The sequence below is a fragment of the Hakea prostrata genome, chromosome 2 (assembly GCF_041222555.1).
Source record: "Hakea prostrata isolate BN-2017 chromosome 2, UWA_Hpros_2, whole genome shotgun sequence".
NCBI lineage: Eukaryota > Viridiplantae > Streptophyta > Magnoliopsida > Proteales > Proteaceae > Hakea > Hakea prostrata.
The window spans coordinates 63,689,174-63,702,874 of NC_142601.1; the positions used below are offsets into that span (position 1 = coordinate 63,689,174).

At 39.5% G+C, this 13,701-nt stretch overlaps 1 protein-coding gene across 2 annotated transcripts; it reads left to right on the forward strand.

Annotated features, from left to right (window-relative positions):
* Nucleotides 1–422: 422 nt before the first annotated feature.
* On the forward strand, nucleotides 423–13,004 carry LOC149025632 (beta-glucuronosyltransferase GlcAT14A-like). Of its 2 annotated transcripts, none has more exons than XM_089145837.1 (5): nucleotides 423–576; nucleotides 1,117–1,846; nucleotides 1,964–2,039; nucleotides 2,138–2,253; nucleotides 12,217–13,004. In XM_089145837.1, exons 2-5 carry the CDS (start codon nucleotides 1,276–1,278, stop codon nucleotides 12,714–12,716), a joined length of 1,263 nt encoding a protein of 420 aa, XP_089001963.1. In that variant the 5' UTR covers nucleotides 423–576; nucleotides 1,117–1,275; the 3' UTR covers nucleotides 12,717–13,004. The 2 variants fall into 2 exon arrangements, with proteins under 2 accessions (XP_089001963.1, XP_089001962.1); XM_089145836.1 differs by having other exon boundaries at nucleotides 1,120–1,846.
* Nucleotides 13,005–13,701: the final 697 nt, after the last annotated feature.

Consider the following 13,701-nt stretch of genomic DNA (forward strand, 5'->3'; position numbering starts at 1 on the left):
ATGTCCTTATGGCGTCTACGACGGGCGAAGACTCAATCAGATAGAATCTACATTGACACGTCACAATTTGATCATGATGACACGGAATCAAAGATCAAACGGTTGAAGTGCTGTGTTTTATTATTTTATTTTTAATTTGGTAATGACCGTGCTTCATTGGATGCCTAAAGAAAATGCTAGTTTCACCTTCCGCAACATTCTATTGTACATTGCTCACGCGTAGATTCTCTTCCAGAAGTTTTCACTAAAAAAACTGCAAAATTCAATCCGAGAAAGTGGGGAAGGAACGTGTCAGATGGTTTTTGTCTCATTTTATGACTGTTGTAATGTGTCAGGTTTGAACCCAAAAAAAAAGGGGAAAAAATAATAATTTGTCAGGTGTTCGAAACCACTGTTCTTTAGTTTCTGACAGGTGTCAAAAGTTACATCCCCTAGTCTCACGAGTAAAGTCTTTCTCCCCTCACCGTTCTCGGCTCTTATTCTATCTCTAACGCCAGGTTCTCTCTCTCTCCTCCTGTGTGTTGTTTGTGGAAGTGCACAAACGGGTTTCTAGCTGCAAAATCACATTTGCAACAGGTTCGTTCTTAAACTGTGTAGCTGTAGCTTCACTTTAGAATTCTTTTAACAGGGCGACTCATGGATCATGGTTGATGGGTTCTGTTTTGCTGCATCGTATGGTATTGGTTCTTCATTGTTTTTGCTCTGCTTGGTGTGTTCTCTATTGACTGTCTTGCTGTAATTAAATGGGGAAACCATGACAACTTTAATTTTATGATTCTTTCATGATCTTCTGTGTTTTGTCTGATTCTGTTTATGGGTCATCAATCTGCTAATTAAGCGTGTAACGGCATTGGGTTTCTATCTGTGTTATATTATTCTTGGTTTAGCTTAGTCATTCAATCCTTAAAACAAACAGACAGAAACTTAATTTGGATTTTCGTAATTGGTTCTGTCTCTCTGGATTTAGAGGCTTCATGGTCAAGATTGCATTGTTGGATTGCGAAGGTGGCTTCACTTTCAGTCCACAGATGGAATTTGTCTTATTTATTTGTTCCTTCAGTGAGTTTTCAAATTCAACCTGATTAATATGCTTTTGTCTTCTGGTTACTAATTTAGCAGGTATTTTTCAACTATCCGACATAAGCTCGTCAACACAATAGGATCAGTTCACAACTTGAATGAGAGTATTTACATGTTAGAAGATCTTTGGTGAATCATAAGTTAAAATTAGGAAGGATGATAAAAATTGGGCAGATTTCATGAAACTCATTAGCTATGGAGCCACTAAAGGTCGAGAAGAAATGGGTATTCCCGCTTGTTGTAAGCTCCGTGATATGTGTCTTCATAATTGCTACTTCCTTCAATATGGGTCTTATCTCTTCAACACATACAATAAAATCGTTTTTCTCAATCTTCCCATCACGAGTGTCTGTAGAGCAGATCAACCGTGCTTTTATTGAAACGAAGGTTTTGCTCCCACAACCTCCCTCCGAGACCAATATTTCTCGATTTGCATATTTGATCTCTGGATCAAAAGGTGATCTAGATAAGCTCTGGAGGACTCTCCATGTGCTTTATCATCCACTGAACCAGTACGTTGTTCATTTGGACCTGGAATCATCTGCAGAGGAACGACAGGCTCTTGCTTCTCGTGTGGAAAATGATACCATATTTGCCAAGGTAGGGAACGTGCACTTGACTGCCAAAGCTAACATGGTTACTTACAGAGGACCCACAATGGTTTCCAATACCCTTCATGCATGTGCCATCCTTCTCAAGAAAAGCAAGGAATGGGATTGGTTCATAAACCTCAGCGCTTCAGATTATCCGCTCATGACGCAAGATGGTATGTGTAAATATAATCTGGATACATGTTGATTTGACCTTGTTCTGTATTTTGTGATATTTAAGTGGTCTGCTACTCTGCTTTAGGGATCCTTTCTGACAAATTTGGTGAATACAGATATTCTTTTTGCATTTTCATCATTGAATAGAAGTCTCAATTTCATAGAGCACACCGGCAGACTAGGATGGAAGTTGTAAGCTTTGGATTTTTCAGTTTACTATATCATAAGCATGCTTCTTTCCCCATTGTTCATGTTGTACATCCTGACAAATCTTATGGCTGTTGATGCAGGAATCAAAGGGGAAAACCAATGCTTATAGACCCTGGCCTTTATATGGCACCTAAGTCAAGTGTTTTCTTTGCGACTGAGCAAAGGGAATTGCCAACAGCTTTTAAATTATTTACCGGTCAGCAGTCCTTCCATTACTTTGTGCTTATGTATAATCCGCTAGTACTTGGAGGATTTATTAGTGTTTCATATTTGCTGCACATGAAACTTTATGAGGTTTCTCTTCGTAATGAAAATTGAACACTCAACGCTCTAAGCATTAGTCATTAAGTTTCAAGTGATCTGGGGAAGGACCAGATTTGCAGGGTAGAGAGAAGAAATCCCTTTAGAGAGAGGAAGGGGGAGTGCACTGCCACACAGGTTTTCAAACCATAACTGATACCTGAAATTGCATCCAAATACAGCTAATCTCATATCTGAAATTTCATCTTAGTACTAGCTAAAACAAAAACTGAATTATGACCATCCAACTAACAAAGAAACCTAGTAAGCTTAGAAACAAACTCTAACAATGAAATGATCTTCTAAGATTCCTATCCTTGTTCATCTCCATTTAGATACACAATTGGATTTAGGTCAGTTCAAGGCTGTGTATCTGGTTCAGTTTCTAGACCATAACAACAATAATCATATCCTTATCCCAACTATCAGTTTCTAAACCATGCCCACAGAAAATTGCACACTTTGAGCTCATTAAGAAAATTGTGCTACCGACCAAGTAAACCTCTTGACCAAATATATAAAACAATATACAAAATGCCAAGTGTTTAGAACATAGGAGTGATTTAAGCTATAGAAAGTTAGTGGTAATTGTTTCTCTTGATTATTTATAAGCATGAGGCTTAAGAAGTTTCTCTGTATTCCCCATTTTTCAGCATATAGACCCTAGTTTGCTGATTCTACTGGATCAGCCATTAACGGTTTTGGTAACTTTCTTACACTGTTAAATTCAGTTATTTCTATCTTGTTTTCCTTAAGAGTATAAAATACAGTAATGTGGAAGATACATTGTGAGTCCTTCTATATAAATGCTTTTCAAGACATTGCCTGGGCATCTTTTGGTGTCATCTCAGTTTCCTGGCCCCTTTTTGTTGTCAGAGCACTCAGTTTTAGACTGTGTTATAAACTTATCAGCCAGAATATCATAAGCATCCCCTTCCTGCCTTAAGCTATATAAGATGACAAAAAGAGTTGTGGCACACTGCTGCGGGGCAGCTCAAAACATGCTTCCATCAGGAAAATAAAGGGAAAGTTGTGGCACACTGATGTGGAGCAGCTCAAAACATGCTTCCATATGGAAAATAAAGGCAAATTTTCCTGGTGGCCTTTCTTATGTTCTCCTAGCTTCTATCCATCAACCTACTTCATACGATGGTTACTTAATGTTGTTTCTATTTCTTTTTTGAGCTATGGTACAAGTTGTAAAGATGCATTACAACTCCCTGATGTTGGACAGTTCCTTTCGACTGTTTCAGTTCCAAATGGACTGTGACTAATATTCTCATGCAAGTGCTGTTATCTGCTGTTTGTATGCTTCCTGAATTTTGATTTAACCTGAAAGTGAGAGTGATTTTGGTATCTTTTTAGATACTGTTTTTTAGCCTCTTTTACTATAAATTAAGATTAGAAGTAGTGGGTAGTCTGTTTATCAGATTACTTACCATTTGGGGGCATTCTAAGACCATGAAAGAGCATCCTTTAACTAGGTTTTTGGGCTGATCAAAGCCTCTGATTTGCTGTTAAAAAAGATCCTATAGTTCTGGTTGTTCAAGTTCAGAATTTACTGTTTGAATTTTGTTCAAATCAGACCATTGAATCACTGCAATGGTTTAGAGTTTATTGTTTTTAACATCATCCTACCTTAAACCAAAATTTGAGCCCCATCCATGAATGTTGACTTTGACTTTTATTTGAACACGCTGGGACACAGTGTCCAGAGTTTTTCTCTTCACCCTTCTTTCTGAGACTATGTTCCAGAACACATATACCGGAATTGATATTCCCCCACAAGCCCTAACAACAAAGTGAAATGACAAAACTTTAAGATTAGAAAACCAACAACAGAAGAGGAGGAAGCTCAAGAGATTGCCTTATCCAATCAGTTTCAGTTACTGAATTTCAATAGATCTGTTAGTAATGGCACAAGACTGAATGTGATGAAGAGAAGAAAGAAGAGAAGTTGCAGAAAAACAGAGGGGAAGAAGAAGAAGAGTTGCAGAAAAACAGAGAGAAGAAGAAGAAGAAGAAGAAGACTGAGAGGAGCCCCAATCAATTGAGAGACTCCAATGAAATATCTCTTCTATTTATAAAATAGGTGCAGACTTACACTCGAACTCAAAAACCAGAGAAGGATGAGTCCAGTGTGGACTCTAAAACTGAAGACCTCAGCTCAAGCGCTAAATCTCGAGGCTATTTTCTGTTGCCCAAAATGCCTTCCAACACTCCCCCTCAAGCTTAAGAATAAACATCAAATATTTTTAGCTAGTTACAAATATACCTCACTCTTTCTGCCCCTAAAGATTTTGTAAATAAGTCAACCAGTTGTTCTCCGGTTCGTATATGATGAGTGGAGATCAGTCCCTATTGAAGCTTCTCTGGAACAAAATGGCATCAACTTCTATATGCCTTGTACGCGCGTGAAAGACAGGATTCGATGCTATGTGAATAATGCCTAGTTGTCCCACCACAGAGACATAGGAGACTCAGTGACTGAAGCCAAGCTTACCCAAGAAATATTTGATCCACATTAATTCAGAAGTGACAAGTGAAATGGCCCGGTACCCTGATGCTGCACTAGATTGAGTGACTACTGTTTGCTTCTTACTTTTCCATGACACAAGATTTCCTCCAAAAAAGGTACAATAGCTTGTAGTAGACTTTCTATCACTCAGTGCACCAGCCCAATATGCATAAGAAAATCTTTCAATTCTCCTATGACCATGATCTATATAGAGCCCACGTGCAGGAGCTTTCTTAAGATATCTCAATATGTGCACAACTGCAGTGAGTGGTACAAGGGCTAGATAAAAATTGACTCACAACACTGACTGGAAAAGCAATGTCAGGTTGAATCACAACCAAATAGTTTAACTTTCCAAATAGCCTTTGATACTTCTCTAGGTCATCAAGGGCATCTCCATCTTCAGGTATAAGTTTCTATTTGGATCCATCGGAGTATCCAAAGGCTTTGAGCCAAGCATACCCTTTTAGATAGTAAGTGAACCACATATTTTCGTTGGGACAAAACAATTCCCTTCTTAAAGTGGGCCACTTCTATCCTCAAGAATTACTTAAGTTTTCCCAAATCTTTGCTCTGAAATTGTTTCTTTAGGTAAGTCTTCAATGCATCAATACTAGTTGAATCATCTCTAGTAATGATTATATCATCCACATACACAACTAAGAATATCCTCGCTGTACAAAACTAATGGAAGAACACAGAGTGATCACTCACGCATCGAGACAGACCAAACTCTATCACAACTGAAGTAAACCGGCCAAACCATGCACGTGGGGACTGTTTTAGTCCATAAAGTGACTTCTTTAAACGACATACCAAACCATTCAACCCCTAAGCAACAAACCTTGGAGGTTGTTCCATATAAACTTCTTCATAAAGATCCCCATTGAGGAAAGCATTCTTCACATCTAGTTGGAACAAGGGCCAATGATATGTAGCAACTAATGAGATCAGGATTCGAATAGAAGTAAGCTTTGCAACGGGAGAAAAAGTATCCAAATAGTCCACACCATATACTTAAGCATATCCTTTTGCAACAACTCTAGCCTTTGTTCTAGCAAGTGTACCGTCGGGATTTACTTTCACTGCAAACACCTAACGACATCCAAGAGCAGTTTTCCCAGAAGGTAGAGGAACAAGGTCCCAAGTATGATTTTCCTCTAGGGATGCCAACTCCTCAGTTATCATTGCCGTCCACCCAGGGCTAGACAAGGCTTCAAACAAATTCTTGGGCAGAGCCTGAGTCTCGATGATAGATAAACACACATGAAAGGTAGGAGAAATATTAGTGTATGAAATGAAGTTAGAAATGGGATATTGAACACAACTCCGAGTTGCTTTACGAAGAGCAATCGGAACATCAAGGTCAAAAACATAAGCACTTACCATAAGATCCACAAGTGGAGGAAGCAAAGGTGGAGGAGCTACACGAGTAGGAGAAACTATAGATGTCGTCGGACATCGCTGGTACACAACAATGTTCTCTGTCTGAACATGTGGAAGTGGTGGCCTATTTGTAACAGGTAGAAAAATGATTACAAGGAGATCCACATCTATAGGAGAGTCATGCACAATGTTAGAAGAATAAGGAATAGTCTCAAAGAATGAAACATCAGCAATAATGAAATATTTCCGAAGCTCAAATGAATAGCAAAGGTACCCCTTTTAAGTACGGGATTACCCAACAACCATACATTTAAGGGCTTTTGGGTCAAGTTTAGTCAACCCGGGTCGGTGATCCCTAACAAAACAAACACTCCTCAAAGATGTAAGGAGGCAACTTATGCAAAGGAAGATTAGGAAATAACAAGGGGACACCTCCTTTCAAAACAGATGAGGGCAGTCGGTTAATAAGATGACAAGCAATTAGGACAGCATCAGCCCAAAAGGATTTGGGGACCTGCATTTCAAACAGTAAAGGCAGGCAACTTCCATCAGATGGCGATTCTTTCGTTTTGCCATGCCATTTTTTTTTTTTTTTGGGGGGGGGGCAACATTAGAGGAATAATAAAGAATGCGATGTGATGCCATAGAATTATTAAGGACCAAAAAAAATCTTTTGCATTATCTCTCTGAAGAATTTTGACAATGACCCCAAATTGTGTACAATTCATTCATAAAATCAGAAAATATACTAAACAATTCAGAACGACTTTTCATTAAATATATCTAGGTAACTCTTGAATAATCATCCATAAAAGTAACAAAATAATGAAAGCCCAAAGAAGAAGAGGACATGGTCCCACACATCAGAATGAACAAGAGAAAATGGTTTGTCTACCCTATTATTGTCTCAAGGGGGATAACTTACACAGTGAAGCTTCCCAAATTGATATGACTCACAAGGTAAAGAAGAAATGCAATCAAAATGTTTATCCAAAATTTTCAGAGTATTAAATGGAGGATGGCCCAAACGGCAATGAATTTGGTGAGGGGTAGATGTGCTTGAGTAAGCAGAAGAGAGAATGTCATCAAACACGTACAGTCCTCCTGATTTACGGCCTCTACCAAGCATCCTCTTTGTCGTAAGATTCTGAAATACACAATAACCAGGAAAGAAAGTCGCAGAACAATTATAGGTGGTAGTTAGTTTATGAACAGATAATAAATTAAAAGGAAACTCAGGTAAATACAAAATAGAAGACAAGGATAAGATGGGGGTAAGACTGACTGTTCCTACACCTTTAATATTGGCATGGGAACCATCAGTAAGGGTCACAATTGAAGATGATGGAAAAAAGATGAAAAGTTAACTGAGTCACTAGTCATATGATTAGATGCCCCTGAGTCAATGATTCAAGGACGGGATGTAGAAAGATAAACTGCAACATTACCTGCTTGAACAATGGTGGCATTGGGAGGTGGAGACTGAGTGCTTGGAACTGGGTGAAGCGCACATATTCTTCATTAGTCATCTTTATACTTTTTTCTTTTGACTGTGGGATGGTAGTGGTCGATGTTTCAAATGATGCAGTGTTAGCAACCTTAGGTGGCTTACCATGAAGCTTCCAATAAAATCTCTGTATATGTCCTGGTTTTCCACAGTGATGACAAGTATTAGAGTTTCTACTTGACCCTCCATTTCCGCGACCACGAGTACCTGACCCACCACTCGAGCCACAGTTAGGAGTAAAAGAAGCTAACGCAAAATTGGTGGAGGAATTAGATTCTTGTGTGTTTTCTTTGGTCACCCAATGTACATGGGAAAAGTCTTAGACAGTGAGGGTACTTTATCTCCTCCTAAAATCTATGCTCTAACTGATTCAAATTATTTCCCAAGTCCTCCCAAAAATCCCATGACTGCAAGTTGTTCCTGCTGATTTTGCATCTCAATAACGTTTGATGAGATGGGTATAATGGGATTTAACTCTTCATACATTTCTTATAGTCTGCAAAATATTGAGTCACAGGTCTGCCCTTCCTATAGGCCCTATAGAAGTCTTGTGAAACCTCATAAGTAGAAAGACTATCATGCCCAGAATATAATATGTTTAGGTAGTTCCATAAATCCTTCACTGGGTCAATATGTGTAACTAAATCAACAAAACTTTTCTCCTAGAATTCAACATCTGCCCTAAATTTTGGGTATCTACAGTCTTCCATGTATCATTCCCAGTGGACTTAGTAAGATGGTCTTGTTGTTCACGACCAGTCAACACAATCTGAACTATCTTTTTCCACTAATAAAAATTAGTAGAGCCCCTTCAAGTTTTTGTTTAGAATTATGATGGGATGTGGATGTCATGATTTCAGTAATTGAATTCTGAGGTTCAGTTATGATGATCTAATCAGAAACACTTTAATATATATAACACTGGCAACACCCAACAATTTCTCAATTAGAACATATCAGAATTTTCTCAGAAAAATATGTTGCATACCAGGATCTCTTCTCAAAAGGATTTCTGCCAGAATTGCTTTTTAGAAAATGACTGACATAAGCACAGCAGTAATAAGTTCCAGAGGTTACCACCGAAACCAAGACCTCAAATTTTTTTTGAAGAGAGCAGCTTCTGATTCTAAGAACTTATTCTAATTGCGGAATGCTTCCCAAAAAATATTCCAAATACAGTAAACTTCCCAAAAAAATATTTCCAATTGGAGAAAAGTCCAGAAAAAATGGAATCGCAAACCAAAACTGACTGACCTCAAAAATTCAGAAGCTGCCGAAACCTTCAACAGAAAGAGAAATTGCTAGGGAACTCCTTTTTTTTTTGGATGAATAATCTCATGGCCCGCACCAAAACAGTGCTTTACCCTTAGATGTCCAGTCAACTGCTGCGCCTCAACGCATTTCAGGGATATTAAAGACAACAACGCCAAGAATACAAAGGGAGAAAAAGGGGGGAGGGAAGAACAAGCCTCTCACAGGGGAGGCCTAAAGGAGGAGGTGAGATTCCAGGTACTAACAATTAGCCTATTCTTGGGAGAGTCAATCACCGGGGGATGGGGAGAAAAAAAGAAATCTAGAAGAGACCTCAAAACAGATAGCCTTCCAAATCATATCAAGGGATTGAGATTTTGAAGACCAACACGTAAGATTTCGCTCCTTACTTCATCAATAAAACCCAAAAATACAGTATCGGGTGCTGCTCCCCCCAAATTGCAGCCTTGGATAGACTCTGCCAGACCTTCGATGCCTCTCTTTGTCATGGAAAGACATCAAGGAAGATGGAGAGCTGGATTGCAGGCTTTCTAGGATGCAACTGGCTCTGATACCATGTTAGTAATGGCACAAGACTGAATGCGATGAATAAAAGAAAGAAAAGAAATTGCAGAAAAACAGAGAAGAAGAAGAAGATCCTCAATTAATTGAGAGACTCCAATGAAACATCTCTACTATTTATAAAATAGTTGCAGACTTACACTCGAACTTAAAAACCAGAGAAGGAAGAGTCCAGTGTGGACTCTAAAACTGAAGACCTCAGCTGAGATTTAGTGCCTGGCGCTAATCTTGAGGCTATTTTCTAATGCCCAAAATGCCCTCCAATAAGATCAAAGGCCTTGGAAGAAATTTCTAAGTTCATAGCTCAACCTCTCTGATTAGAAAGCAAACCGAAACTCCATACAGTGGCGGCATGAGAATTACTTAGTATTTGTAAGTCCCGGTAATATATGTGTATCCCAAGAAAACCCAATTCTCTTTTGATCATAGAATCTACAATGTTGCTATCATACAGAATATTTAGTAATCCATATTGGAATTTTTTGTTTAAAATATTTTCAGCACTTATGTATTTTGGTCTTAGATTTATTCAGTCTGGTTATAATCCATAACATTCCAAGTGAAATTGGCGGGTTGAATTTGAAAGAATTTGGGTGTACTATATGATCATCATCCGTATACAATTTTTGGAAGAGAATTACCTCATCCAAATCCTCCATTTTGGAGAAGGAAATGATCAAGGCATATGTTGTGCAGTGATGTGTGCATCAGCCACGACTACTTGAGAATTTGGTTGGGGTCACAACAACCAAATGCTAAAGCAAGTGTCTCCCGCAAGGATTTATTCTAATGAATGCCCCATTTGGTTGAGATTTATGTTTTCTCGTATTGGCACTTCTTCAGAAACTTGGGTTGCAAGGGGCAGCTGCAAATGATCACTAATCTCTTCACAAATGGGAAGGTGCATCTCTAACAAACATCACCCACCTCACCCTCATCCGGACCAGACTATGGGGAGGGACCATGAGACTACTTGGATTTCTATTTTGGTTTCAAGGCCTTTTCTCAGTGTATTTTGTAGAAAGTAGAAACCACATTTTCAACATCAGAAAATGATTCTGGTCTTTTTGTTAAACTATTTTTTTATTTCTTTATTTCTTTATTGTGTGGGATAAATGAGTAAATTCATTAACTGAAGCTCCGAAGGGGAGAAAGAATGTACAAGAGAAGAAGGAAGAAGGGAGATTACAGCTTACAAGCTGGCAAAAAAGAAGAGCCTAAACCCCAGGAGACAACAATAATCCTGTTCATTGGGGTGCCACAACAGGGGGGGGGGGAATTACAGCCTACTAGCCGGTAAAAGGGAAGAACCTAAACCCCAGGAGACACCAATAGTTCTGTTCCTTGGGGTGTCAGGAATTGGGGGAGTGGGGAAAGATTGAAGCCTAGCAGAGACATCGAAGCAAAGGGCTCTCTAAATAGAGATTAGAGTCGATAGATCTAGATTTGGAGGTCCATCCGCTCCCACTACAAATGAGAGATCAAGGTGTTGAACACCAATTTGCCAACCATATCACAAATGGAAGAGCTGGAGAAGTGCTTTGATAACCAAACCCAATCCCTAGAGAACCCAAACGAGCGTTTGGAGCGTGGCCAAATAGAGGTAGTGGATTTCTCCCAAAGGAGCTGGAGAAGGGGCAGGAGAAGAAGAGGTGGTCAATGTCTTCGAAGCCATTCCAACACATGATGCAATTGGATTAATATTGAGTTGATGGTGGGTGAGGAAGGATTGGGTGGGAAGGCAAAGGTTAAAGGCTCTTCAAGTGGTAAGGGCATGGCGGGGGATGTGGCCTTTGAACCAAACCAAAGAAAACCAAGGGAAGGAGGGGGGGGGGATGAGGGGTGGATAAAGTTCCATGCTAGAGGATGTGGTACACAAGCCTGTTTGTAACTTTATTTGAGCTCTACAACTATTCTTGAGATTGGATACAGCAGTTGGAGAAGAGAGGGAGAGAGCTGGCAACAAGAAAGGGGCAGAGTTGCAGGAAACGGTTAGAGGAGGAGGAAGAGGAAGAAGAAAAAGGAGGTAACAACTTAAGGGCAAAAAAGTAACATTAACCCTATCAAGGGTAACTTCCTAAAGGGCAAATAGATTACATCAAGGGTAAATTGGTCAGTAAAATGTTGTCTTTCAAATTTATGAGTTAACCTTAAAATACTAATGGGCTGTGGTTCAATGATATGTCAAAATGCAGGGGGGATCTGTGTAATTCTCCGTCTCAGGTTCCTCCATCTATGACGTTGGCAAACTTGGTCTTTGGGACTACTATCTCCCATGCTTGGTTGGAGTAGAATCTTAGAAGACAGACTTTCAAATCTTACTTCATTGATCAGACTTGGAAAGCCATATTTCATGATGTTAGATTTAAGCTTTCTTTGCAACCCCCTAATTGTTTTGGTGATTCCGAAAGGAACAGGCTTACTATTGTTACCTTGGGTAGAACCTTCCCTTCTGTTATCTCCTTGGTCTAGCTCTTAGCCATGGAGTTTTCCAAGCCACCTTTTTCATCTCTCTAGGGTTTATAATTGATTATTTATCCCCCCCCCCCCCCCAAAAAAAAAAAATATTTATAGAGTATATCTCATTATGATCTTGTTGCAATCTTGCTTTGCAGGTTCAGCTTGGATGGTTCTGTCACGAGAATTTGTGGAGTACAGCATATTGGGTTGGGATAACCTACCAAGAACTCTCCTTATGTACTACACCAACTTTGTGTCTTCTCCTGAAGGTTACTTCCACACAGTCATCTGCAATGTCCCGGAGTTTGCACGGACTGCTGTTAACCATGACTTGCACTACATCTCATGGGATAGGCCTCCACAACAACACCCACAAACCCTTAATATTAATGACACAACGAATATGATCAAAAGCAATGCTCCCTTTGCTAGAAAGTTTAAACAAGATGATCCTGTTTTGGATAAGATTGATGCCGAACTCCTCCTCCGGGTGCCTGGGAGCTTTGTCCAGGGTGGTTGGTGCTCTGGTAACCCACCTTGTTCGGAAGTGGGGGACCCTACCCTCCTTAAACCAGGTTTAGGAGCACAAAGGCTTGCAGAACTCTTGGGTAGGATAGTTTTGTCTTCAATGTTTAAGAAAGACCAGTGTCATTGAAGTGCACAAAGCATTCTTGCACAAGGCTGGGAGGTTTTTAATTCAGCAACTGCCAGTTCTACGTTGGAAGGATTAGACAATAGAGGCTGCCAGCGGCACTGTTCATCACGTCGTACACAATTTTATACAGTTGGACCTGTGATGAATTCATGTGCCCACAGGCAGCAGAGCTTCAAATTGTCGACACAGTAGGGTAGTCCATTTTCATTGTAGGATCAGGAGGGAGACACACTTACATTAGCAACAGTATGTATCTGGCACTCCAGGTCTATTTTATTTCTTGGAGAAAGGAAGGAGAAATGCAAGCAAGCAACCACCAAAAAACAGAGCCCAAAGCGGCACGGTTTAAATACACACCGGCTACGCCTTGCAACTGCAACAAGAACAAAAAAAAACAGAGAACACTCTATAATTACAGACTGCTTCTTCTAAATGCTTGGCTCTCTAATTCTCTTGATGTTTAAATACTTTTTTACAACCATTTTTGGCTTCTCTTTTACAACTTGTAACTGTCAGCATGAGCTATACGAATAACATTGATGAATTCTCCCAAAGCCGAGCACCTTTTTGGGCAAGTTTTGTAGGACTTTGGAAAGTCCAACATCGCCTGGTATTACAGTATCTCTGCAAGTTGTGCTGCAATCTGGGTATAAAAAACTAGAGGGTATTTGGGAATCAAAAAGTGAATTCACTCTTGTTTCATTGACGGCAGAAGAGTTCAACCGTATTGGGAATCCATGAATGGTTTAATAAGTTCCTTTTCCTTCCCTCTTCATTGTTAGCCACTGAGTCCGGAGTAAGGAGGGTAGGAGAGCGTATCAGAGAGCGATGAACTTATGAAAAAGAAGATGAAGAGATGCAATTTTATTTTTTGCAGCAAAATTATCTTTCTCTGGTTGTAATTATCTTTTGATAGAATTGCCGTAGACAAGAGCTTCAACTAAATATAGAATCTGGATTCGATTGCAGTTATATTTTCTATATC